This window comes from Urocitellus parryii, chromosome 4 (genome assembly GCF_045843805.1).
Source record: "Urocitellus parryii isolate mUroPar1 chromosome 4, mUroPar1.hap1, whole genome shotgun sequence".
NCBI classification, from domain to species: domain Eukaryota; kingdom Metazoa; phylum Chordata; class Mammalia; order Rodentia; family Sciuridae; genus Urocitellus; species Urocitellus parryii.
Window position 1 is genome coordinate 204,940,095 of NC_135534.1, and position 26,394 is coordinate 204,966,488.

General features: G+C 52.6%; 1 protein-coding gene across 4 annotated transcripts; it reads left to right on the top strand.

The window, feature by feature from the left end:
• The first annotated feature begins 365 nt into the window (after positions 1-365).
• Lrrc8a (leucine rich repeat containing 8 VRAC subunit A) lies at positions 366-26,256 on the top strand. Of its 4 annotated transcripts, none has more exons than XM_026386235.2 (5): positions 366-456; positions 3,433-3,538; positions 5,371-5,469; positions 18,951-21,115; positions 25,981-26,256. In XM_026386235.2, exons 4-5 carry the CDS (start codon positions 18,959-18,961, stop codon positions 26,254-26,256), a joined length of 2,433 nt encoding a protein of 810 aa, XP_026242020.1. In that variant the 5' UTR covers positions 366-456; positions 3,433-3,538; positions 5,371-5,469; positions 18,951-18,958. The 4 variants fall into 4 exon arrangements, with proteins under 4 accessions (XP_026242020.1, XP_077653276.1, XP_026242018.1 ...); XM_077797150.1 differs by lacking the exon at positions 5,371-5,469 and adding an exon at positions 14,062-14,145; XM_026386233.2 differs by lacking the exon at positions 5,371-5,469.
• The last annotated feature ends 138 nt before the right edge of the window (positions 26,257-26,394 follow it).

The window sequence follows — 26,394 nt, forward strand, 5'->3', positions numbered from 1 at the left end:
CCCGGGAACAACGCATCAAGCGCTCTGGCACTATCAAGCTCGGATTCCTTAATAAGTATTCCCCAACTCGCCGCCGACCTCGAGTCACTCTAGCTGAGAACAGGCTACTCACCTCCGTTTCAGTACTTCACCGTTAGTCTCTCAGCTCATCCCAGAGGTTGCAACAGTTCCTGTCCCTTTAAGTAGGCGGAGCCCGAACCGCTACTTACACCCGCAAGCAACTTGGCGCATGCGCGGTATAGAGAGGACTGTGAGGCCCAGCTCCTTCATAAACATGGCGATACCCTGAGCGCGGCGTTCGCGCCTGGCGGTGACGTCATTTCCGGGGCGGAGGAGACTGAGTGGTGCAGTGAGGGACAAACAAAAGGAGGCGCCGGAGGATCGCGGCGGCCGGCGGCGGGATTGGACGGCGAGGGCGGGGGTGGCCTGCTGCGGGGTCGGGCGCGCCGAGCCCAGGTGAGTGGGTCGCGTGGGGCCGGGGGCGAGAGCTGTCACCTGGGACGCCCACTCTCACGCGCCCCCGCCCGCCCCCTCCCTCGGGGCAGCTGGGGCTCTGCCCTCCGGGTCGTCTACCCCGCGTCCCGCGGCCGCTTGGTTGGGCCTCTCTGCGAGGTCCAGGTCCCGGGACGCAGGGCCCCACCCTCTCGCTGGAGCCGCGGCGCGCGAGCCCCCTGCCAGCACCCCGAGCCCGCTGCGCGCTCTTACCCAGAGTTTCCGCCGGCTCCCCAGGTCCCCGTGTCATCCCCGGTCCCCGATGCCCTCTGCGCACACGCTCCCCTTCCCGCAGCTGTCCTGGGCTGGGTTCGTGGCGCGTCCTCTCCCCTCGGACGCTCGCTGCTCCTGGTCATGAGAGGACAGTGCCCTGACCTGGGGGCAGGATCCCTGGCTGGGCTCTTGGTACCGGTGTGGGCTGGGGTTCCCGGGATGACCGGCTCGGGGTCTGAGACCCCGGCCCCTGTCCTGCCCGGTGCATCCAGCGGGTCGGAAGAGCCACGTCTAGTGAGGCCGGGGCCTGGCCAGGGTCTAGGTGGGCAGAGACGCAGCGCTGTTGGTCCTGGGAGAGGGAGCATTGCTTGGGGTTGTGGGTTCTTGGTGAGTCTGCTACGGTGTTGGCCGGCCCTTGCCCTTGGTTCCCTGCAGGAGTGAACCAAGACCCAGCTGGTCCTGGGTTGAGGCACTTATTGCCTTTTTTGGGAAGGAGTCATGGGTTGGGGGTTGTGTGGCAGCCTCTTCCTGAAGGGGACTGGGCTGTCAGCACAGGGTGGGTCTGGTGAGCCACGCTTCTCCTGGCACTTCTTCCCCTGCCCAACCTGGGGGTGCCTTTTGAGGACAGGAGAGCAGGGAGAGAGCTTGGTGAGGAGGAGGGAACTGGGGGCTAAGTCGTGGAGGAGGGGTTTGGAGAGATGAAGGTTCCCTGGACCTCTTCTGTCCTTTCTATGAGTAGTACCTTTAGCCCCTGGCAGTGAACACTGTTGGAAGAGACAGGAGGTGGGCCATTGGTGATACTCCCGTGTAGAGGCTGGGGGTGGGGGAGTGGGCATGTGTTCCAAGGCTCTGGGCAGGGCCAGTGACTGGGTCACACGGGTGTAGCCTCCATGAAGGTCCCCTTTCTGAGGCTGCCCAAGGAGGCAAGGATAGCTGACCTGTGCTGGGGGACCTGCTATTGTAGAGATGCTTCTACTGAGTCTGAGCAGCCTGCTTCCCTATCTTAGACCTTGCTTGGGATGGAGTCTGCTGAGCCTCTTTCTTCCTGGCACCTTAGTGCACAGAGCAGGGGCACAGGTAGTGTTTGTTACTTCTTCTTGGGACTCAGCAGATGGGGTTTGCCCTCTGTGCCTTGGGCATGCCCACTGGGAAGAAGTTTCCTTTGCAAACACTGAGTAGCCTTTCTGGACAGTTGGGGCGCCTGAGGAATGTCCCAGTGAGTCAGGACTCTCAGGGAGGTGGCAGGGGCTTGGTTTGCTGCCTGCTGTGGTCTGGGCCTCACCTGTAGGAACTGGAAGGAGAGAATCAGCCTGGTTCTTGAATCCCTGTCCTGACAATGGAGGTAGGTCTTGCTTTTCACCTGGGGACACTGAGGCACAGCCTGACAGATTGATGGGGACTCAAGTGGAATGGACGTGGAACCCCACATCCTACCCTTCCATCCCTGACTCATTCTGTCGTTTATCCGGAACTGGCCTTAGGAAAATATGGTCCCTGCCTCCTCAGAGCTGCAGTCTGGGAGGAGACAGACAGGGAGACACTGGCCAATATTATAGTGGAAATATCACCAAGGAGCACAGGGAAGGAGGAGTTGGCTGAGTGAAGATGCAGGATGGTCAGGGAATGCTTCCTGGTAGGAGGGACTAGAAGAATCAGGTAGTCCAGAGGCCCAGGTTCTTGTACCAGCTTTGCCATAGGCAAGTGACTCTCCTTCCCACTGTCAGCCATGTCCCCATCCTTGCTGAGGAGTGTGGGACTGGCAGAGGGGCCTGGATGGCCTCTGTGTCTTGGTGGCTCTTGATGGCTGGATGGCTAAGGTTACCTCTGTGGCCTTACTGGATTGTTGCTTCTCCCTGTGGCTGTGACTCAAACTTCACAGTGTTAGATCTTGCTTGAGGTGAAGTTTGATGCCCCCTTTGCCTCTGTACTCCCAGAACATCACCTGGAACCAAGAAGGTGTGACAAATTTTTGTTGGCACAAGCTATTGAACTGTTCCACAGTGCCTCCTTAGTGCCTTCAGGTCCTGAGTCTTTCCTCAGCTCCCGAACTAACGCATGCTCATGCTTTGGCCACATGCCCAGTTCCTGCCTCCTCATTGCTACCCCCTGGGCCTAGAGTAGTGCCCACACTTCTTCCTGCTTCTTTTCACCCTGTCTTGTTCACTTGTGAACAGTTCTGAGCAGAGTGCTGGGTGTGTGGTCGATGGCACTGTGCATTCTGAATGATGGATGATGTTTGTGCTTTCTGTTTGAGTTGGAGTCTGCTGGCCCATCTTACCCACTTGTATTTCTTGTCTCAACACTTCCCCAGAAGATAGAGCTAGGTAGGGAGGAGCATCTAGCATTTTGTAGATGGCACCTCTTCTCTCCTGCAGTCAGGCCTGTGGTGTGACTCTTGCCCTGAGTGCTCCTTTCCCACCCCTCCCATCTCAGCCTCTCCCCAGCAGTCCTCCACAAAGCCTCCCCTGACCCTACTCCTCTAGCTGGTGTCGTGTATCTCCTGGATTCTCCCCAGCAGAGCCCTGGGCCTTCTAGGTGTTGCTAACTTGGCTTCTTCTTAGACGACCTAGTTGTGTGCCTGAGACGCCATGTCTAGGTAGTTCCTGTCTTCCCCGGAGCCCAGCCCAGACCTTGGCACTACCTGGCTCTCCAGAAACGTTGGCAGATTGGCAGGTAGCTCTGATAGTGACCAAACGCCTGCTCACAGCAGCTCTCGCTTCCTCCTAGGGAGGCAGCGTCCATGGAGCGAGAGGAATGCCAGGACCCTGCCCAGGCACACGTGAGCCAGCCTCAGCGCCGCCAGCCGAAGCGCAGATAGCAGAGGAGTCTTGGGGTAAGGCCCGCGGCAGTCTCCCTCAGCTGCCTGTCCCAGCCCAGAGCAGAGGGCAGCATCTCCGTCTCCATGGTCCTTTGGGTTCCTCACTATAGGCCCGGGGATTCCCAGACAGAGGTGGCAGAAGACAGAATTGTCTGCTGTCCCTCCTCCTGCCCCAGTAGCCAGCTCAGCAGTGTCTGGTTGCTGTGCTCTGTGAATGCCAGTGTGCTGACCCTCTGCTCCCCCCACCCCCATCTTATCAGTGTGGTTGCTGACATTGCTGCCACATGACATATTTCCCAAGGTGTATTCCCTGGAACACCAGGCTCTTTGGTCTCAGTGGTTAGATAATTCTGAGAAACAAGGACTTGTTGTGCTTGTTGTGGAACTTCTCACAGCCTTGACTTTATTGAGCTGAGCAGAATGAGTCTGAAACAGAGCCAGCAATGTGGGTTTCCTACTTGATTGTTTTGGTTGGGGTCTTTTTTTTTTTTTTTTTTGTCTTGTCTTTTTGGGAACTGGGGATGGAACCCAGGGCTTCACATATGCGAGAAAAGTACTTTGCCCCTGACAGCAGCCTACCAGCCCTACTCTTACTTGATCACATAGATGTCCACAGGGCCTGGTGTTGCTTGGCCTATGCTTTGGAAAAGAGTTCTCAAGGCAGGAGCCTGTGAGGATCTGACCTGTAGTCAGACCTGGGCTTGACTCTCAGCTACCGAGTGGCTGGGGCTGTCGTTGAACCTCTCTGAGCCTCAGTTTTCTCATCTTTTTAAAAGAGGATAAACTTAATGCCTAATTCCTTTAGAAAGTTTCGAGGGTTAGCTGTGCTGACATTGAGAAGACCCTTAGCAGAATGTGTGTCCCCAAAAAGTCATCCCTGGCCATAGCTATGTGGGCAGGAACTGCTGGGCAATTTGCAGATCCCATCCATGCCAGGGATTACATGTGATCATTTGCAGACGCCTGGACAGTGGCCATTGCCCCCTCTTTACAGATGTGGAGGCAGCCTTGAGTGAGGAAGCAGCATGCCCAAAGCCGCTGGGAGGAAGGCAAGGACCTAGACTCGGAACAAGAGCCTGCAGTCCTGGGCCAGGTCCTTAGTTCTTGACTGAGCCTCCCTGCCTCCATGCCCACCTCAGTGTTTCCTGAAGGAAGGCCCCAGCCTCCCAGCCTGAACTTTAAGAGAAATAGTTATCTTAGGGCTTTTTTTGTAGTAACTAAAGTATGGCATGGGCTTGTATGTTTCTTTACTTTTTGGATTTTTATGAGCCTCTCCCGGTCTGCATCTTCAGCAGTGGAAAAGGAGAGAAGTAAAGCCTTCCTCGGCCATTTCTACTGTGTGCTGATTTTCACAAGAATCAGGTCCTGCTCAAGCTGCTGATTTGCAGCTTGCTTCTGTTTCCTGGAATGGCAACCACTGACCCCCTTTCTGACACTAGAGGTAGACAGAGCTGGTGAGTCTAGCTTGCAGAAGGGGCGTCTGGCACCACCATCCTCAGTGCCCTTCCCTAGGTGGTGCTGGCCTTCTGGCTTTCTGTCTGGGCATTTATAGCAGCAGAGGGAGGTGGAGAATGCCTTGTGTGTGGTGCTGGTCACTCTCCTGTTTATTGGGACAAGGTCAGCAAAGCTGGGCCCTGCCCTGTAGGAGTTTCCTGTTGGTTTTGAGGAACTCTGTCCCTGGAGAGGGGAGGCCTGAGGTGGAGTCTCTTGTAGGGCAGCCATGAGCAGGAAGCAGTGGGTCCTACTTCTGTGAGGTCAGAATTCCTCCTGGGTGCCAGGGACAGATTGCAGGGAGCAACATGGTCTGGGCTCGAAGGTTTGACTAACTGGCTTTTTGTCTGCCTAAGGTGCAGCCCAGATTGGGGTTTTGAGGACACCAGTGAGTGTTGTGGGAGTCGTTCCACATGCCTTAGTTTGGCTCTTTCTGGACCTTCAGAAACAGGCAGGTGCTGACTCAGTTACCCTTGTATTACTTGTGGTTTATTTTGGTCTTGGTCCTGTTAGAATGCTCCTTTCTAGTTTTATTTCTGAGTGTGCCCAGGTGAGGAGAGGGGGTTCCATCCTAGGACCAGATTCTAAAGAATCTCTTTGGGGCCAGGCACGGTGGTGCATGCTTATAATCCCAGCTGCTTGAGAGGCTGAGGCAGGAGGATTTTGAGTTCAAAGCCAGCCTCAGCAACATAAGATGATAAGCAACTCAGTGAGACCCTGTCTCTTAAGTAAAATACAAAAAAGGGCTGGGGATATGGCTCAGTGGTTGAGTGCCCCTAAGTTCAATCCCTAATACCTCCTCCAAAAAAAAAAAAAAGAATCTCTTTGGGGACATAGATAACTTTGGGATTGGTTCTGCAAGGAGAGTTTTCAGGCCCAGCAGCCTCAATCTGTGGAATCTGGAGACTGCAGTTTGTCAGGATCCAGCTGGGGATGAGGTCTTTGTTGGAAGCCCTGTTGTCTGCCTCACCTGGCAGTTTTCTCAGGCTCCCTGTCCTGCCCTACCCTCTCCTGTGTCTCATCCTCCTGTCATCCCCAGCAGTGTTTCCCTCCCAGAAGGCCCTGCCTGGCAGAGCATCCTATAGATGATGCTGGTGGTCTCCAACTTCTCTTCCCTCCAGTAGCAACATCTTCACCTCCCATGATCATCCTTAGTGCCACTTCATGAGTGCTGAGTGGTGTGCAGGGTCACTGCATGCACCTTCCCACCTTGTCCTTTCTCCAGCCTTGCATTTGAGGTACTTTTACCATTTGACAGTCAAGGAGACCAAGGGTCAGAGGGATGAGATCTCTGGCCCCAAGGTGTGCAACTTGTACATGGCGAAGCTGGGACTCAAGTGCAGGTCTGCATGGCTAGGCAGCCTGTGCTCCTTCTATTCCCCAACATTGCTTCTTTTTATGTATGGTCTTGGGCTTTTCGGGGTCTTTCAGAGTCACCCAGGGACCTTATTTAAAGTTCTGTGTCTCCTAGCCAACCCCCAGATATCTGGAATGAGTCAGGAGGGCTGGACCAGGAATATACTTAGCAGAAGCTCCCGGAGTGGTCAGACTAATAGTCTGCAGGCTGCAGTGGGGATGCTGGCAGGGGCCATTCTTCCAGCCCTGGTTCCCATCCTTGGTGAATGAGGTCATCTGCCACCCACACCCCTACCTTTTGGGGAGCAGGGCTAAACTTCCCCTAAGACTGGGATTGGACATTTGCTTTTTAGTGACTGTGTGTTTGTGTGTGTGTGTGTGTGTGTGTGTGTGTGTGTGTGCGCGCGTGTGTGTGTGCAGGAGTCAGGGAGCTTAACCTTCCCTTGTTGAAGGTTTGTGGGACTGAGGTTTCTAGGACTTATTACTCCTAGCCACAAATGTTCCCTGCTGTCTCTCCTGGAGCATTTCTTCTGTATCTTGTGTCTTGCAGCAGTTTCTGTACATCTAAATGTCTCTTGAGGCGTAAAACCTCAAAATTAAATTGCCTGCTGCAACTTTGCCTCACACCTGGAGTGACACTCCAGTGGAATAAAAGTGGCTGTAAAATTCCATAGCTTTCACACGCCACCTGCTAAACCTGCACCCTCTGACCATCAGCATGACAAATGTGCTGCCTTAAGCAGTGAAAGTAACATGGAGTAGGACTCTTGCCCTGCAGGGGCATCTTGCATCTCCCAACTGGCCCCCTGGAGGCAACTCCCCTACATTCCTGAGAGTGGGATAGCAGACAGCTCACCTTTGGCCAGACCCTCAGTCCTTTTCCTGGCCCACCTGGGGCTGGACAGTGCCTGGTTCCCTGGGACTTCAGCAGACCCTGCATCTGCAGCCTGTCCAGAGTGCTTATGCCCATGCTTCACAGCTGGTCTTGGAAGGCAGTGTTGGTGTTCATAGCAAGTCATAACTGCCTTCAGGACCCCTTAGCGCCCAGGGGCCCCGACCCAATGCTGGGCTCCTTTCTTTAACACCTGAAAGGCAAGAGGCATCTGAGTGTGGCCTGCTGGGGGTTCCTGCAAAGACCTTGTTTCCACGTGCCACTCAGGTAAAGTAGTCTCATCCCAGGAATAGCATCTCTAAGGGCCCCTATAGGCCAGGACACCTGCTTGCCTCAGAAGTAGTTTGGCACATTTGCATGTCAAATCTAGGATATTTCTTCCCACTAACTTCCAGCTGTGTGGCCTAGGGCAGGTGACTTCACTTTTCTGGATCTCAGATTTCACTGTGAAGGCGGTGTTGTCTTTGTGTATACCAGTGACCTAGGCGGCTGAGGCAGGAGGATCGCTTGAGTGCACATGTCTGAACAACATAGGGGGATCCTCTCTCAAATAAACAGACATTCGGCTGATCTGGCTGGCCAGGCGGATGTCCCCTTCCTTCCTTACTGCTCCTTGTGCGTCCCTCCCAAAGCTGCATGCTATGTCAAAGAGGACGACCTTCCCAGATAGAGGAGGCCCATTCTTTGGTAAGGGTATATGAGTAGCTGTGCTCCCCTGCTAGAACATCCACACAAGCTCTCAAATAAACAAACATCAAACAAAATAATATCAACATCAGCAAAAATTAGTCTGACTATGTGGCAGACACAGTCCAAAAGCTTTACAGGAACTGCTTTGTTTAGTCTGCACCATAACTCCAGGAAGTAGACATGTAAGCCCATTTTACCAGACCCTGTGAGGCAAAGTGACTTTCCCAAGGTCATATTGGTGAGCAGGGAAGCCACCTTGCTGGTCTGCCAGGAGAGTGGGAGCTAAGATTCAGGCAGTGCTCTGCACAGGGTAAAGACAGGCCCTGAGCCTAGGCTGGACCTGGTGCTCCCTGTGTCCTGGCTTGGGTTGTTAATGGGGGAACGTTGAGGGGATGTTCCTCACCTGTCACCCTTCAGCAGGCAGAAGGCAGGTTCTGCCTTGGCAAGTTTGCATGAGGAGGAACCTGTTTGGGAAGCCCAGCCCAAATGTGAGAGCAGTTTGGAGCTGACACTTGTTCGCCTCGGACTTCCCCAGGAAGTCAGGGTGTGCCCTTCTGTGCAGGGTAGGTCCCCAGCCTGAAGCACCCTAGCCTGCAGCCTGGTCTACCCAGAGAGTGTGGGGCCTGGAGGGCAGTGCTCTGTTCTTGGGTAGCTGAGGGCTGTGTGTGCCAGAGGAGTGTGAGACCTCTCCTCCCGCTCCTGGCTTTCAGATTGGAGGCAGAACAAGGCTGGAGCAGATTCACAGGCCTGGAGGGCCCCCCACCCCACAGGACCAGCTACTCAGTGTCTTCTTGGGGCCTCTCAGGAACAGCCCTTTCCTGGGAGAGAACTGGAGGGACGGTCCTGTCTATGCGAGGGGAGGGGCACCAGCCTCCTGCCTGGGAAGCTTTCCCTTCAGCCCTGTTTGTGCTTTAACAAAAGGCTCTCTGTGCCCTGTCTACCCACTGCCTCCCAAGTGTGGGAGCTGCCCAAATCTCTGCTGGCCCATGTGGGGTCTGGGACATGCTTGGGTGGTCTCCTTGAGGACAAACGTGGCAGCATTTTGTTTGTTTGTTTGTTTTGGGTACTGAGACTTGAACCCAGGGCACACAGCCACTGAGCCACATCTCCAACCCTTTTCATTTGTTTGTTTGTTTTTTTGGTACTAGGGATTCATCCCAGGGGCACTTAACCATTGAGCCACATCCTCAGCCTGTTCTTAACTTTTTAATTTTTGAGACAGGGTCTTGCTAAATTGCTGAGACTGGCCTCATTTTCAATCCTTTTGTCTCAGGATTACTGGAATGCTCCACTTACCCCACTACATGTTGTTTTTGTTGTTGTTGTTTATTCTTTTCTCTGTAAGAAGCATCAAAAGGAAATTGAAACTGTCTGTGATGCCTGTAGTCTTAGCAGCTCTGTAGACTAAGGCAGGAGGATCGCTTAAGCTCAGGACTTTGGACCAATATGGGCATCATAGTAAGAAAGAAAAGAAAAGAGGGATCAACTGTGTCAACTGGGGTAGATGCTCAAGGACTGGTTTTGAGAGCAGATGGCCAGTTCTCCACCCTTGGTCCTTTCTTGGGATCCTGAGCAAAGAAGAGACCAAGAGGTCCTGGGGCTCTCTGGGTAGGCTGGCCTCTTCTCAGAGATACTGGTGCTGTGGCTGAGCCCTCACCTAGTTCTATCCCCACTGAATTCTGGGAGGGTTCTTCCGTGATGGCAGGTGGGGCTGTGGAACCACAGTGAGCCTCTCACTGTGCCAGGTGTTCAGTTGACATGCAGTATTTTCCCTCCTCCTTATTCTCACAATCACTCATCTTATGCTGGAATGGTCCCATCTTAGGGCTGGGACTCTGTGGCCCTGTTGAGGAAGTGCTGGAGTTGGTATTTGAGTGGCCACTTCAGTCCAGCTCCGAGGTCTGAGCTCTCCCCTGCCCTGTGTGTTGCTCTCATGTGGCGAGCATGCAGTGACCTGTGGAGTGGCCCCCAACTCCAGGGCAGGGCAGGCAAGGCAGGGCAGGACGCTCAGACTGACCTTTTTCTCACATCTCATAAACCACATGGTGAGAAGTTCTTCTGATTTCTTCCAAGTATTTTTTCTGCTCACAAACATGCCATATTTTAATAATAGAAGAATATGTAACATAGATAACCCTATGATCTTACCTACCCACAGATTTCACCACATATAATTTATGTATAGCTGTCCAGATTTTTCTGTATGAACAGTAATGAGATTTTTTAAAAATTTATTTCTTTCATACATGACAATAGTGGAATGCATTACATTCATAATTATCCATTCACAGCACAATTTTTCATAACTGTGTATATAAAGTATGTTCACGGCAAATGATGCCATTATATATGAACTCTCTTATTGATTTTTTTTTGCATTATAATTCTTTTTTTTACAGCTAAACCTTTTATATATATATATATATCTTTAGTTTATTTATTTTTATGTGGTGCTGAGGATCAAACTCAGGGTCTCACACGTGCGAGCGAGCGCTCTACCTCTGGGCCACAACCCAGCCCCTGCATTACAATTCTTAATATACCTTTATACCACAATTTATCATATCTCTGTTTGTATATAAGGTATGTTGACACCAAATTCACATCTTCAAACAAGTATTTTGTATAATGATGACCATCTCCTTCCACCATCATAGTTATTCCCCTTCTCCCTCTCTTCCCCTCCCACCCCTATTCCCTATCTAGAGGTAATCTCCTCCCCTGCTCTCCCTCCCTACCCCACTTTGAGTCACACCCCTTATATCAGAGAAAACATTCGGCATTTTTTTTTTTTTGGGGATTGGCTAACTTCACTTCAGTAATGAGATTTTTACTGACAGAATTTTAAAACAAGAATGGAGTCCTATTCTTTTTAATTGTTTTTATTATGGTGAAATGCACATAGCACTTCTCATCTTAGCCATGTTTCAGTGCACGGGGAGTGGCCATATGTACATTCCTGTTGTTCTCACCACTTTTCTTTTTTTGGGTACCAGGAATTGAACTCAGGGGCACTCATCCACTGAGCCACATCCCCAGCCCTATTTTGTATTTTATTTAGAGACAGGGTCTCACTGAGTTGCTTAGTACCTTGCCATTGATGAGGCTGGCTGTGAACTTGAGATCCTCCTGCCTCAGCCTCAGGAGCTGCTGGGTTTATAGGTGTGCACCACCATCCTTTTCCACAACCTATAAGCTTGCAAAACAGGAACTCTGTCCCCACTATATGCTGTCTTCCCGTTCCCTACCTGCCTTCTGCTTCCTGTGAATGACCTGCTCTTCTTCCTTCTCTGTGAATGACCCTCTATGTACCTCATTGCAGAATCCTGCAGTATTTGTCCTTTTGTGACTGGCTTTCTCAGATCATACATTTTAGGTGTTCTCAGCTGTTTTTTTTTTTTTTTTTTTTTTTTTTTTTTGTTCTGGGGATTGAACTCACGAAACTGTACCACCGAGCTATACTCCAGCTCTTTTCATTTTATTTTCATACAGGATCTTACTTACTAAATTGCCTAGGCTGGTCTCAAACTCATGATCCTCCTGCCTCAGCTCCTGAGTAGCTGGGAAATTTTTATTTTTTATTTTTTATTTATTTTTTATTTTTTAGTTGTAGTTGAACACAGTATCTTTATTTTATTTGTTTATTTTATGTGGTGCTGAGGATCGAACCCAGGGGTTTGCACATGCTAGGCAAGTGCTCTGCCGCTGAGCCACAACCCAGCCCAGCTGGGAATTTTTTTAGCTTAATATATCTTGGACATCATTTGTGTCACTGCATACAAAACCATTATTTTTATTTTATTTTATTTTTTTAGAGAGAGTGTGAGAGTGAGAGACAGAGAGAGAGAGTGTTTAAATATTTATTTATTTAGTTAGTTAGTTACTTAGTTAGTTTTCGGCGGACACAACATCTTTGTTTGTATGTGGTGCTGAGGATCGAACCCGGGCCGCACGCATGCCAGGCGAGCGCACTACCGCTTGAGCCACATCCCCAGCCCCCAGAACCATTATTATTAAAGTTGCAAAAGTAGAGGCTTGGGGCTAAATAATCTGGGGTCATGAATTATTTCATGCTGGAGCTGGAGCTGGATTTGAATCCACTTGTCCCCAACTCCAAAGCCCTTACTCTTTGCCCTTCCACTTGCCACTGAGGGAAGGATGGAGGCTCTCTGGGTTCCTCATTTGGCCCTCCAGGAACAAGGATGCCCCAGTCCTTCTGCGGGATCTGGTCCTGCTCTTCTCACATGCCCGTGTGGCCTTACAGCAAGGATCTGTCTGGCCTGCCTCTTGGGCACTTCTGCGTCTTCCCTGGGGGCATGGCAGGACCAGGCAAGGGGGTGCCTCATGAGTAGAAGAAGAGCGAGGGTGGGCAGCCTGGCAGAGGAACTGTGTCTACTGCCCTGGTGATCAGCATAGTGGCTGTGGCTGCTTGTGGGGCCTTCTCACCTGCAAGGGTTGGGAGAGGATCAGCCATAAGGGGCTAGAAATAGGTGATTGTTTGGGTAAGCATTGTATGATGTCATAGCTCAAGCACATAGAAAAGTGTAAAGATGCTGGGCACAGGTGGCACATGGCCTGCTACTGAAGCAGGAGGATCACAAGTTCAAGGCCAGCCTGGGCAACTTAAAAATCTGGTCCCCAAGGATATAGTTCAATGTTAGAGTGCCCCTGGGTTCCATCCCCAAACCCCCACAAAGTTTATATTATATATCGTTTTCTGACTTGTGTTTTGGTTCAGCATTGTTTTTGAGGTTTGTCCCTGTTAATACATGCAGCTCTAGTTCATAATTTTAATTGATTCAAAACATTTCATTATATGAATAGAGCAATTTAGCCTTTCTCCTGTCAATGAGTTTAGATTGCTGCTGGTGTTTTGCTTTTATAAACAACTCCATTGAGCATCCTTGTGGGTAGTTCTCATTTTGTGTGTGTGTGTGTGTGTGTGTGTGTGTGTAAGGCAGACTCTCTAGGATGCTTCGCTCCAGCAGACTGCTGGGCTATAGGCTTTATGTGTCCTGACTCTTCAGCTAGGAGTTCAGTGTTTGTGTCAGACTGAGGGAATATAATGGTCTCGTCTGGGTATCTGATTGTTTCGGTTTATGTTCCTTGACCATTAATGAGGTGAAGAATCGTTCTGTGCACTGATTTCCATTTGTACTTTTCCCTATGAATGGCCTATCCATGTGTCTTGCTGTTTCCTCCCATTGAATAGTCTGCTTTGTCTGTTCCTAGGCGTTAACTGGTATTAATTCTTTGTATGCACACATTGGAAATACCTCCTCCCTTCTTTCCATCTGTTTATTGTTATGTTCTTTGATGTGCATGTTTTAGTTTGATATATTTGTTTATTTGTGGTGTTGGGGTTATGTAATCCAACCTCACCGAATGAGGAATTGCATATTTGTGCTAAGAAATTCTTTCCTGTCTTTACTACACTAAGTAAGATAGTCCTTTAGATTTTTCATTTTCTTTAGTTTTTTTTTTTTGTTGTTGTTGTTGTTGTTTTTTTTTTAATATTTATTATTTTTTAGTTCTCGGCGGACACAACATCTTTGTTGGTATGTGGTGCTGAGGATCGAACCTGGGCCGCACGCCTGCCAGGCGAGCACGCTACCACTTGAGCCACATCCCCAGCCCTGTTGTTTGTTTGTTTGTTTTCCCCTTCAGTACTGGGATGGAACCCCAGGCCTCACACAAAGTCGGCAAGTGCTCTGCCGCTGAACTGCATCCCTGGCACCTCAGCATTCTCAGGTTTTGCTTTAGGTCTTTAATTCATTGAGATTTATTTTGGGGTAGGAAGGAGCTGGGACTGTGCTTTCTCATGTTCCCCCCTGAGAGCTGGCACTGCTCGTTATGCCCCTTCTTTCCCCTGATCTGCACAGCCAACATGACACATCTGTTTCCAGAAATGTGATGGATGGTTTCAAAGCTCTCTTCTGTTCTTTGGGTCCACACATCTGTCCCCACATCAGCACCACATTGTTTGAATTCTGATAGGTTTTTGGTAAGTTTCAGTATCTGGTGTTTCTTCCCCTCTTACTTTTTCAAATTATCTTAGCTATTCTTGATCCCTTGAAATCATGATTTTTTTTTTTTTAACTTTTTTCAGGCTGGGGTGTGGCTTTGTGGTGGAGCACTTGCCTGGCATGCATGAGACCTTGGGTTCCATCCCCAGCACCACAAAAATCAACAAGTAAGAAAAAAAACTTTTTTCTTAATTGCCTGAATACCATATGCCTGTAGTTATAATAATAATTAAAAAAAGAGGTAAATTTGGGATGTGAGAAGCATTGTAAAGAGCATCTCATGGTGCATGCCTATAATCCTAAAGGTTGTTGGGGAATGCTTGTTGAGGCAGGAGGATCACAAGTTCAAAGCCAGCCTCAGCAACTTAGCAAGGCTCTAAGCAACTTAGTGAGACCCTGTTTCAAAACCAAATATAAAAAGGGCTGGGGAGTGCTGGGGTTGTGGCTCAGTGGTAGAGCACTTGCCTAGCATGTGTAAGGCACTGGGTTTGATCATCAGCACCACATAAAAAATAAAATAACGTTATTATGTCCATGTAAAACTAAAAAAAAAAAGAAATAGGACTGGGAATGTGGCTCAATGATTGAGTGTTCCTGAATTCAATCCCTGGTACCCCCCCCCCCACCAAAAAAAAAAGAGCATCTCACCTCACTCCAAGAGAGCTTGGGTGGAGTGTGTGCGTTGTGTGGTAGAGGATCCCCGTGCACGGTTTTGTTGCCTGCTTGATGTAGTTAGGAGAGTGGACCTCTCCTAGGGTCATCAAGTGTCTTTAGCTGGTGTGTGCTTGTTGCTGTGTGGCATTCCGTCAGCTGGTAAATATTTGACAAATCACCAACCACCACATCTGGCTTTCCCAGGTTTCCTGTTCACTTTGATCAAAGTCCCTGTGACTGAACTTTTGTGCTGGAGTCTTTCCCAGGAACTGGCTGTCCTCCTTCCCATCCCCTCTCCTCCCAGGGCTCTGTGCACTCTAGCAATCCCTGCTCCACCTTCTGCACTCTCTGCTGCACACCAGGGAGGTGGCATGCCCCTGAAAAGGTCCCTGTCCTCCAGACTTCCCAGCCTTCCCTCCTGCTTTTGGTGGTCTCTTGCCCACAGTCCCCTGGTTGTGTCCGGGAGTCTCCCATTTGTTGTTAATCCCTGACCCTGGGGCAGTGACATCCAACACCAATCTATTCTGGAAATAGGAAAAACAGCTAGATTGCAGCCAGTAGCACAGCAAGACACACTTCACTTCTTTATTGTCTTTTCTCACCAGCCCCAATTTTAAACCCTTTGATCTTTGTCCTATATTTAGGATTCAGGGAATTCTCCAAATTCCCCTATCTTTGGAGCAGATACCTAGCCTGACCTGTCTTCATATTGCCTTCTAAAACCTCCAGCTCAAAATTACAAAGAACATCAGATCTCCACGCCTGAGCCCTGTTTTTTTTTTTTTTTCATGTTCTACAGTTATAAGGTTATATTTATTTAACATTACATACTTGTTTTTTTTCAGTGCTAGAATTTGAACACAGTGCCTGGCACATCTAAGCAAGTGCTCTACCACTGAGCTACACCCTCGAGCCCCCTATGTTATTATTATTATTATTATTTTTAAAGAGGGAGAGAGAGAGGAGAGAGAGAGAATTTTAATATTTATTTATTTTTTTATTTTATCGGCGGACACAACATCTTTGTTTGTATGTGGTGCTGAGGATCAAACCCAGGCCGCATGCACGCCAGGTGAGCGCACTACCGCTTGAGCCACATCCCCAGCCCCCTATGTTATTATTTTTGATACTGGGGATTGAACCCAGAGGTGCTTAACTACTGAGCTACATCCCCAGTCCTTTTATATATTTTTTATTTAGAGAAGGGTCTCACTGAGTTCTTAGGGCTTCGCTAAGTTGCTGAGGCTGGCTTTGAACTCATAATCCTCGTTCCTTGTTCTCCAGAGCCTCCACATGGATTACAGGCACGCACCACTGTGCCTGGCCCCCTGTTTTATTTTTCAATCATGTAGGTAATGTATGCTGATTAAAAATACAAGGATTCATTTTAGGCTTCCGTCTAGCTCACTTGAAGAGGAATCTTCCCCATTGTGTAGGAATGTTGGCCTAGGGTCTAGGCATCATGAGCTTATGTCCCTTAGTATTCTGGCTCTCACATTTTCCCACACTGCAGTACAAAATGAGCTTCTGCATTCCATCGAAAAGGCCCACCTACTGTGTGCCAGGCCCCACCCGCCTGGCGCTTCCCCAGGTGTCTGGGAGCCCTCCCTAGTGGCTTTCCTTCCTAGATGTCCTTCCTGAGCTCTCCACACACTTCTCATTGACACCCTGTGGGTGTCATTCCCCCATCTGTCTGCTCCCCACCTCCTGCTCACTACCCAGCCACTGACCCAGACACTAACGTGGGTATGATAGGGAATTTATGGTATGTGTATTTCACCACAGTATAAAACCAGTTGAGAAAAACAATGGATGCCCTTGGCTTATGAGGATTCTGGGCTGGGCCCAGTCTCAGTCTCTGAATGGGGAGCCTCAGTCTCTGAATGGGGAGCCACTTTAACTGTAGGTGTTGAGTCATCTTACACACCTGGCTCCTGGGTGTGTCTTTCACTGCCTCCCACCCCCCATGTTGTGACTCCATGCCTTCCGTGGCAGGAAGAAGGAGGGGCCCAGAGCCTGGCTGACTCCCAGGCCACACCTACCTGAAACTGCTGCCCTCCTCCCCACACCCAGACCCACGCCCTTCCTGGGCTCCCCTTCCTGCCTCCCTTCAGTTGGTCGCTCTCTGGGAGCGCTTCTCATTTGTTGAGTTACCCGGTGTCTGCTGCAGACTCCTGCGCTCAGTGATCATCTGGCCTGGCCTGGGGAATGAGAAGGTGGAGTCCTGTGAGTCCCTTATACACAGGAAGGACCTGAAGCCACAGGCCAGTGAGGGGCCTCCCAGCAGAGCCCTGGCCCCACCTTGGTGCTGGCTTGACACACAGCAGGAACCACTCCACCTGGCTGCCTCCATGGGGGGTGCCTCTTTTTTCCTTGACACCCCTAGGAACTGAATCCCTAGATTTGGTGTCGGTACCTTCTTTCTAGGCCTCCTCCAAAATGCCTTCATGGAGGGGCAACGACTTGTCCAGAGCTGCACAGCAGAGGTGAGGAGGCAGGACAGGTCCAGCCAGGGAGTGACCCCTCTAGGTGTCACTGCAGCAGGGCATGCCTAGGCACTGCTGGGTCAGACCCACACTGGCCTCCGTCCTGGGGGTTCTTGGCTCTGATCGCCCCAGGTCCTGCCTCTGCATCTCTGCATCCTCCAGCCTGTTCCACCCCCAGCCTGGTCCTTCTTGGCTCTGTGGCTGCCCCGGGCCCTGCCTCTCAGCCTGTGCACCCTCTGTCCTCACCACACATGTTCACTCTGCCAGAGGATGCTAAGGTGGGGACCATACCCTGAGCACTGGTTGTCCCCACAGGACCTAGCCAAGGCCTAAGTAGAGTCTAGTGTGCCTTGAGATGGGGGAGGGTGTCAGAAAGATTGGAATGGCTGGGCTGCTTCCTGCCTACCCCTGAGCCCCAGCCTCCCTGCCTGCTCTAAAGCTGTCCACACTTCCATCTCACCAGGGCAGAGGGGGCTGGATGTTCTGCATTAGTTGACATACCCACTCCCCCTCAGAAAGTGAGGGGAGTATTGTTGTATCAAAGCCACATCCTGCCTGGTCAGAAGCTGCCCCCGGCCATAAATGCCGACTCCTGGTTGGTCCCTGCCAGCCTCCTTCCTGCTCTTAGGGCAGGCCCTGGGGCCCTCCTCTTCATCACTCCTCCCTTCCAGTCCCCAGTCTTCAGCCTGCCCTGGATGAGGCCTCAGGGAGCCAGGAAGGAGGGCTGTACTGGCTGTCTCAGCTGGAGGCCAGCTGTGTGACTCAGCAGGCCCTTGTCCGCCCAGAGTCCCCTCTTTCCTAGGAGTGTGGGTGGTGTGTGGAGCCAGCTGGTCATTAGAGGGCTGGGGCCTTCCTGTGGGGTGGGTGTGCTCCCTGGCCCACAAATCCAAGATTCACCAGGAGACCCAGGGCGGTGGAAGTGTCTACTGGCCCCAAGGTGACCTGAGCTCTGGGAGTTCCAGAGTGGGGGAAGCTGGACACCTGGGCCTGGTTTCTGTGAGCATTGCCTGAGTCAGGCACCACTTGGGTGTTTGAGCCCTAGGCAAGAGGGGGCAAGTCCCCACAATGAGGACCTGAGTTCACCTGGAAAGGCAGACCTGCCACGCCATAGGGTGACTAGCAGAGTGACGTTGGACAGGTGACTGTTTCCCTGAGCCTTTGCTCCCACATCCAAATAATGGGGCAAAAGAGGCCCTGCCTTACGACATCAGAGGGAGCCCGCAGAGCCTGCATGGGAGTGGCTTGCCCAGTGCCCTCAGCATTGCTACGACCATTGCCACCTCTGTTAAGTGCCCAAATGCTACCTCCCTCACTCAGGGTCCTGGGCTGCTTGCCTTCTGCCGCCTCCCTGTCCCTGCACACCCTAGAGACTGGGCTGCATGGGGACATGGCTCAGTGGTTAAGCAACTTTGGGTTCAATCCCTGGTACCAAAAAAAAAAAAAAAGTGAGTTCTTGATAAGCCCCCTCTGCATTTTGCTTTCTTCAGGCCACTTCTGCTTCCCAGCAGCTGGTTTCGAGTTCCTGGGAATTTTAAACAAGCCCCTCTGATTATTAAATGAATGGCCTCCAAACAGGGATTCTCAGAACTCCAAATAGATTGTAGGGGGACCAGGAGGCAGGCAGTGATCCTTGTAGCCTACCATCTTCCTGTGAAATGGAGAGACTGCCCCCCCATGGTAGTTTTCCAGCTAACAAGTGACCACATAGCTTCTGTAGAAGGCCTGACGGAGGCCACCTCTGGAAGGGCCAGGCTGTGACTCCCAGGTAGATGTGAGGTAGAAATCTGTACAGTGGTGATACTTTTACCCTGACCCTCCTGGGTCCCTTTCAGGTTGAACCATGATTCCAGTGACGGAGCTGCGCTACTTTGCGGACACACAACCAGCATATCGGATCCTGAAGCCCTGGTGGGACGTGTTCACTGACTACATCTCTATTGTCATGCTGATGATTGCTGTCTTTGGTGGGACGCTGCAAGTCACCCAGGACAAGATGATCTGCCTGCCTTGTAAGTGGGTCACTAAAGATTCCTGCAATGATTCATTCCGGGGCTGGACAGCCCCCAGCCCAGAGCCCGCCTACCCCAACTCTACAATCTTGCCAACCCCTGACACGGGCCCCACGGGCATCAAGTATGACCTGGACCGCCACCAGTACAACTACGTGGACGCCGTCTGCTACGAGAACCGCCTGCACTGGTTCGCCAAGTACTTCCCCTACCTCGTGCTCCTGCACACCCTCATCTTCCTGGCCTGCAGCAACTTCTGGTTTAAGTTCCCACGCACAAGCTCCAAGCTGGAGCACTTTGTGTCTATCTTGCTCAAGTGCTTTGATTCGCCTTGGACTACAAGGGCCCTTTCAGAGACAGTGGTGGAAGAGAGTGACCCCAAGCCTGCCTTCAGCAAGATGAATGGTTCCATGGACAAGAAGTCGTCAACAGTCAGTGAGGACGTGGAGGCCACTGTGCCCATGCTGCAGAGGACCAAGTCACGGATAGAGCAGGGCATTGTGGACCGCTCGGAGACGGGCGTGCTGGACAAGAAGGAGGGGGAGCAGGCCAAGGCACTGTTTGAGAAGGTGAAGAAGTTTCGGACCCACGTGGAGGAGGGGGACATCGTTTACCGCCTCTACATGCGGCAGACCATCATCAAGGTGATCAAGTTCATCCTCATCATCTGCTATACTGTCTACTATGTGCACAACATCAAGTTTGACGTGGACTGCACCGTGGACATTGAGAGCCTCACGGGCTACCGTACCTACCGGTGTGCACATCCTCTGGCCACACTGTTCAAGATCCTGGCGTCCTTCTATATCAGCCTGGTCATCTTCTACGGCCTCATCTGCATGTACACACTGTGGTGGATGCTGCGCCGCTCCCTTAAGAAGTACTCATTCGAGTCGATCCGCGAGGAGAGCAGCTACAGTGACATTCCAGATGTTAAGAACGACTTCGCCTTCATGCTGCACCTCATCGACCAGTATGACCCGCTCTACTCGAAGCGCTTCGCTGTCTTCCTTTCAGAGGTTAGTGAGAACAAGCTTCGGCAGCTGAATCTTAACAACGAGTGGACACTGGACAAGCTGCGCCAGCGGCTCACCAAAAACGCACAAGACAAGCTGGAGCTGCACCTGTTCATGCTTAGCGGCATCCCAGACACTGTGTTTGACCTGGTCGAGCTAGAGGTCCTGAAGCTGGAGCTGATTCCCGACGTGACCATCCCACCCAGCATCGCCCAGCTCACGGGCCTCAAGGAGCTGTGGCTGTACCACACAGCAGCCAAGATCGAGGCCCCTGCCCTGGCCTTCCTGCGTGAGAACCTGCGGGCACTGCACATCAAGTTCACCGACATCAAGGAGATCCCGCTGTGGATCTACAGCCTGAAGACACTGGAGGAGCTGCACCTGACCGGCAACCTGAGCGCTGAGAACAACCGCTACATCGTCATCGATGGGCTGCGGGAGCTAAAGCGCCTCAAGGTGCTTCGGCTCAAGAGCAACCTGAGCAAGCTGCCACAGGTGGTCACGGACGTAGGTGTGCACCTGCAGAAGCTGTCCATCAATAACGAGGGCACCAAGCTCATTGTCCTCAACAGCCTCAAGAAGATGGTGAACCTGACCGAGCTAGAGCTGATCCGCTGTGACCTGGAGCGTATCCCCCACTCCATCTTCAGCCTCCACAACCTGCAGGAGATCGACCTCAAGGACAACAACCTGAAGACCATCGAGGAGATCATCAGCTTCCAGCATCTGCACCGCCTCACCTGCCTTAAGCTGTGGTACAACCACATCGCCTACATCCCCATCCAGATTGGCAACCTCACCAACCTCGAGCGCCTCTACCTAAACCGGAACAAGATTGAGAAAATTCCCACCCAGCTCTTCTACTGCCGCAAGCTGCGCTACCTGGATCTCAGCCACAACAATCTGACCTTTCTCCCCGCCGACATTGGCCTCCTGCAGAACCTTCAGAATCTGGCTGTCACGGCCAATCGGGTGAGTGGCCTGGCCATGGTGCCATGTGTGTGCTGGGGTGGCCCATGACGGGTGCTCAGAATGCCCAGTGTCTCAGGACCATTGGTGCTTCTCAGTTTGGAGTCCTCACCTATGGTTCCCAGAACCACCCAGGAGGGAGCTGTTTAAGATTCAGACTCCCAGGCCACCTCTGAGACCTGCTGAATCAGACCTATGGGTTTGGGAAAAAAAACCTGCCTTTGCCATAGAATGATGCAGAGTTTTCCTGCCAGGAGAGGTGGTGTGGCCTGGCAGGGTGTGTCCCCAAGGTGACCTCAAGCTGGGTTTCTTGTAGGAAGGGATGTGAATGGGGCCGAGTGGTAGGAGGCAGAACTTAGCCTGAAGCTTGTGGTGTCTTCTCAGCTTGTCCCCAGCTGGATTGGCAGCCAGGGGACCAGTCTGGGACAGAAACTGAGTGGCTATCCTGGCTGAGATGGTTTCTGCAGCACCCAGTATTCCTCACACCCATCTCCCCTCTGCATTAGGGATAGTGAACCTCAGAGTTGGGCTTAGATGGTTGTCACTACCCACCTTTCCAAAAAAAGGAAATTGTGCAGACCTCTGGGAGCTGGCTGTATGGGAGGCAACACCCTTGGGACTGGTGGCTTCCTTGCTCCAGTTCCTTGCCTGGCTAGGACAACCCCACCCTTGGGCTTGGGGGTCCCTCGATGGAGACAGATAAGCAGGATTGAGGGCAGGGTACTGTGGGGCTTCCTGGGCCTTCTTTGAGGTAGAGATTTTTGCAGTGACGTGGGTGGTGGTAGAAGCCTGAGCCCGGGGTGGGGAGACCCTTCTGCTGCTTACTACTCTGTGCTTGTCACAGCAGTGGCCCTAATGCAGCCTTTGCTGGCCTGCTGAACACTTGCTGTGTCTGCGCTGCTCTGGGTGAGCACTCCATTCTCCACCAGCGCTGCTGGTTCTCCTGATAGGATCTCTCCAGTGTCCTTGGACACCAAGGGCAGAGGGTGCTGAGCCCTGAAATGCCTCTGTCTGCTTCTCCCTGCTCTGGGAGGAGCACAGTTTCTCCACCATCACTCAGACAGGTGGCAGGGGTTCCTGGCCCAGACTGCTGCCACTCAGCAGCCTTCCTCCTCTCTTCCCTGCCTTTTCCTAAAAACCAGCCTGCCTCCTCGTGTCATAGGAATCATAACAGATCCTGTCTCCCTCCCCCAAATTATGACTCCCCCAAATTATGACTCGAGGGTATGAGAATACAGGGCAAGGGTCCACGCAGGTGCTTCACCATTGTGGAAAGCACAGGCCTGCTGATCAGAATTGGAGTCTCGTGGGAGGCCACATTTGGGAAGCATCAGAAACCCAGCATCTTGCATAATGTGAGGAGGGGATACTAGGTGGCTTCCCCAGGGCACAGTATTCGTGCCTCACTGTGTGCCTCCTGCTCCTGGAATCGGCCGCTCGTGGAATTGACCAGGCTTCCATCTCACATCTTATGTGAGAGCCCAGTCCCCACCCCCATCTCCTCACATCAGGCTCCTCTGTCGGTGTCATGCCTGTTGACTGAGGTCATCTCAGGAAAGGAGTTGGCGGAGGCCTGCTGTCCCTGAGGAAGGAGACCCTCTGGACACCCAGTTTAGCACACTGCTTAATCACGTCCTGTCCCCACCTCCTAGAGCGCCAGAGGCCTTTATAGGGAAAAGGGGTTTCTTGGGCCAACAGTAGGTGGGCAGGCAGGCCTCTCCTTTTAGGCCAAGGCCTGGGTCAGACTCCTTCCTACTCGGGCTCCCTGGATCCTGTGAGCACTATGGACTGGTGGGGCAGCAGGGGTGGGTGTGGCCCCCCTTGGGCCCTTGGGTGCTATTTTCTCAGGCTGTACTCATACTAATGAGTACCTCTCCACAGGCAGGTGTTTGCTGAGCTCTGCTAGAGTCCAGCTAGGGAGGGGGTGCTGGGATGACCAGTGCCAAAGGGAACCAGGCAGTTGGCATGAAGCATAGCTAGGGTTCCGCTAGGGATTGTGGATCCCTGTCCTTTTGGAGGGAGGGGCACGTCACCTGCTCCAGAAGGACAAGGAGGGAGGTGGTCAGGAGAAGAGGAAAGGGAGAGTCAGTAAGGTCAGACTGGAAGGTGCAGCGAGGTCAGCTGCCCTGGAATGTGGACTTTGCCCTGAGGGCAGAGGTGGGCTGTGCCCCAGCCCCTAGGAAGCTCCTGTCTTCCACTCCAGTTTCAGGGTCTTGGTTTTATGTCTGGCCCATAAGCCATGTCTGCAGAGATGACAGCTCTTGTGTTCAGTGCTTGAGTTCTCGCTGGTGGCAGGGATGAGAAGGGTGAGCCTGCTTGCTGTTAGCAAGGTTACAAGGTTTCTGGGTGCTGCGGTTCAGTCCCAGGGCCTTACAGGCTGTGCATGTGCTCTACCACTGAGCTGCAGTCCCAGCCCCTAAAGAGGTTATTCTTGCTCCTGGTAGGGGCATGGTTTGTGAATGGATGGGCTTGTACTGGCCGATATTGCTAGGGACAGAGACATGGATAGATTTGGAGGTAGGATTGTGGGGCAGGGAGCCTGGGCAGCTTGAGGTCTCACTCAACTGGCTGGTAGATGGAAGATTGTTGAGACAGGACCTTGTGTGAGAGGCAAAGGTGTGACCTGTGTCAGGGGTCTAGGACTTCTGAGACATGCCAGCCTAAAGATCAAGAATCCATCTATTCTATGCTTGTGGATGAAGAGGGTTCCTTGATGTGGTCACTAAGAGAGAACAGGAGTCTGCCTCCAGCTTTGGGGTTGGATGGTAGAAGAGGAAGGTCGGGCCAGCGCATGTGACCCCCAGTACATGAGGAGTCTGCGGATGGAGAGCAGATGCAGGGCTGTGGGTGGGAACCATGTTAGTGGTAGTTCAGGGTAGAGCGGGAGGGGGCAGGAGCTGGATCATGTAGGCTAAGACAGCATCTCTCCAAGTGGTTGGTTGAGAAGGTCGTAGAGCCAGGGAGCCAGGGAGCACCCCTGAAGGCTGCTGGCAGAGTCTGAAGACCAGGTAGACCTGGGGCCATTTCAGCGCTGATGGGGGAGGCACTGGGGTGTCTGAGGAGGCAGGAATGGTAGGACTGGGAGTGATGAGAAGTGACTTCAAGCCTTCAGGGGATCAGGGACAGTGCAAAGGACAGGTGTGGCCGTGGTGGGGAGCTGAACTACTAAAAGTACCTCCTCCTTGCTGGAGGCTCTGGGGGAGTGCAGCGGCAGGAGGCAGGGGCTTCTGGAAGGGGGACCTTTCAGGGAGGGCGCTCTGGAGCCACACTGACTAGGCAGAGCCTATTTCGCTGTCCTGACCATCATCAGAGGTGGGCCCTGGGGATGCTCTGGTTCCTTGGTCCTACAGAGCCCACTTCCCTTGCCCTCTGCCCTTCATATCCCTAACTTCCAGTCCTTGAAGCCACCCACCCATTTCTGACCATTGGGCACAACAGGGACAATTGTGAGTACTCAGGCCAGGAGTCTCCTTAAAGACCCCCATAGTGCCCCTTATGGCCTGGCCTTAGCTCAGCCACCCACACTTGCCTTGCTGAGAAGGCCGAGTTGCTCACTGGGAACTGGAGTCCTCCACAAGTGGCCAGAGATACCAGACTGCCAAAGGTCCTCAGCCGCAGAATGTCCAAGCTGAGAGGCACTTCTAATCCAGATCCTGCATTTTACAAATGGGGATACCGAGGCCCACCATAACTGAGAGCCATATTTCACAGAATAGGAATGTGGGGTGGGGTGGGGTGGGGTGGGAGTGGGAGGAAGCAAGGCCTACATCCTCTCAGATTCTTTATGGCCCTGCAACCTCGGACAAGTTGCCCTTCACCTCTGCAGGCCTCAGTCTCCTCAGAAGGAAAATGGGAAGAGTGATAGAGCAGCCTCTCCTCTGTGCTCACTTGCAAGTGGGACCCAGGTCTCCTGCTCCTGCCTCCAGCCCCTCCTGTGAAGGAGGATGCTTTAGACCAGATCAGTGAGGACCACTGTCAGCTGATTGGGCACGGAAGGGCAGGGAGCATGCCCGCATGCACAGCATGGCTCTACTCTGGCCCTGCCCTTTGCTCAGCTCTGCCATCAGTGTGGACAGTCAACAGAGTGTGGCTGTCAAGCCAGCTTCAAGTCCTGGCTCTTCCACCTCCTGCAGAACCTCGGGCAAGTGAGTTTCTCCAGGGGCCGCGTTAGTCCATCAGTACAATGGGAAGCGCGTTTGCAGTGGCTCTGGGGATCAGAGTTCATGGCATCCATGCTCAGAGTGAGCCTGCTCTGTGGTGAGCTGCATGCGGGAGCGGCCGATCCAGGAGGAGGGGGTTCCCAATGGCCAGAACTGGGCTCCGGCACCCCTGTCCTTGCTGAGACTTGATACGTGAAGAAACAGGACCAGAAAGAAGTGACCTCGCTGGGATTCCTGTCAGTTTCAGTGAACCTCCCCAGGTCTCAGATTTCAGGGGCTGATGTCCTTAGCATGCTGCGCTGCGTTCATAATTGTTCTCAAGCCAGTCAGCACCAACAGCCTCGCTCCTGGAGAGCCCTGAGACACGGTGGAGCAGGCAGTGGCCGCCAGCGTCATATGCCTCCTAGAGCACAACACTGACCCAGCTCTGCCCTTTTAGAGCCCACCATCCAGGAGTGACAGATGGAAGAATTAGTGCTGTGAAGGGGGCGCAGGAGTGCCAGGAGACCCAGAAAGTCAGGGAAGGATTCATGAAGGAGGTGACTGCAGGGCAGAGACTAATGTACTGGAACGTGTTAGCCACACTGCTGGTGCCATGCTCCTGGGGAGCTGCAGTAGGGATCAGGGAAGGTGTCCGCAGGGAGAGGAAGCCAGGGGGCCCTGTCCTGGCTGCACACACTTCACTCTGGCCTTCTGCTCTTCCTCCAGATCGAGGTGCTCCCCCCGGAGCTCTTCCAGTGCCGGAAGCTGCGGGCCCTGCATCTGGGCAACAACGTGCTGCAGTCCCTGCCCTCGAGGGTGGGCGAGCTGACCAACCTGGCGCAGATCGAGCTACGGGGCAACCGGCTAGAGTGTCTGCCGGTGGAGCTGGGCGAGTGCCCGCTGCTCAAGCGCAGCGGCCTGGTGGTGGAGGAGGACCTGTTCAACACGCTGCCACCCGAAGTCAAGGAGCGGCTCTGGAGGGCCGACAAGGAGCAGGCCTGAGTGGCCGGAGGAGCAGTCAACAGTGGGACCCCCGCAAGTCCTCAGGCCGGGCAGGCCACCCTGTCCCTCCTAGGACTTCTGGACAGCCAGCCCAGACCTAGCCAGGCGGAGCCTGGGGCCGGTGTGAGCTGGGCCAGG

Excerpts from the sequence above, each read along its gene's own strand:
- Lrrc8a (XM_026386235.2), top strand. The coding sequence starts at position 18,959 with ATGATTCCAGTGACGGAGCTGCGCTACTTTGCGGACACACAACCAGCA. Across the intron at positions 21,116-25,980 it reads TGGCTGTCACGGCCAATCGG|ATCGAGGTGCTCCCCCCGGA; the intron begins GTGAGTGGCCTG and ends CTCTTCCTCCAG.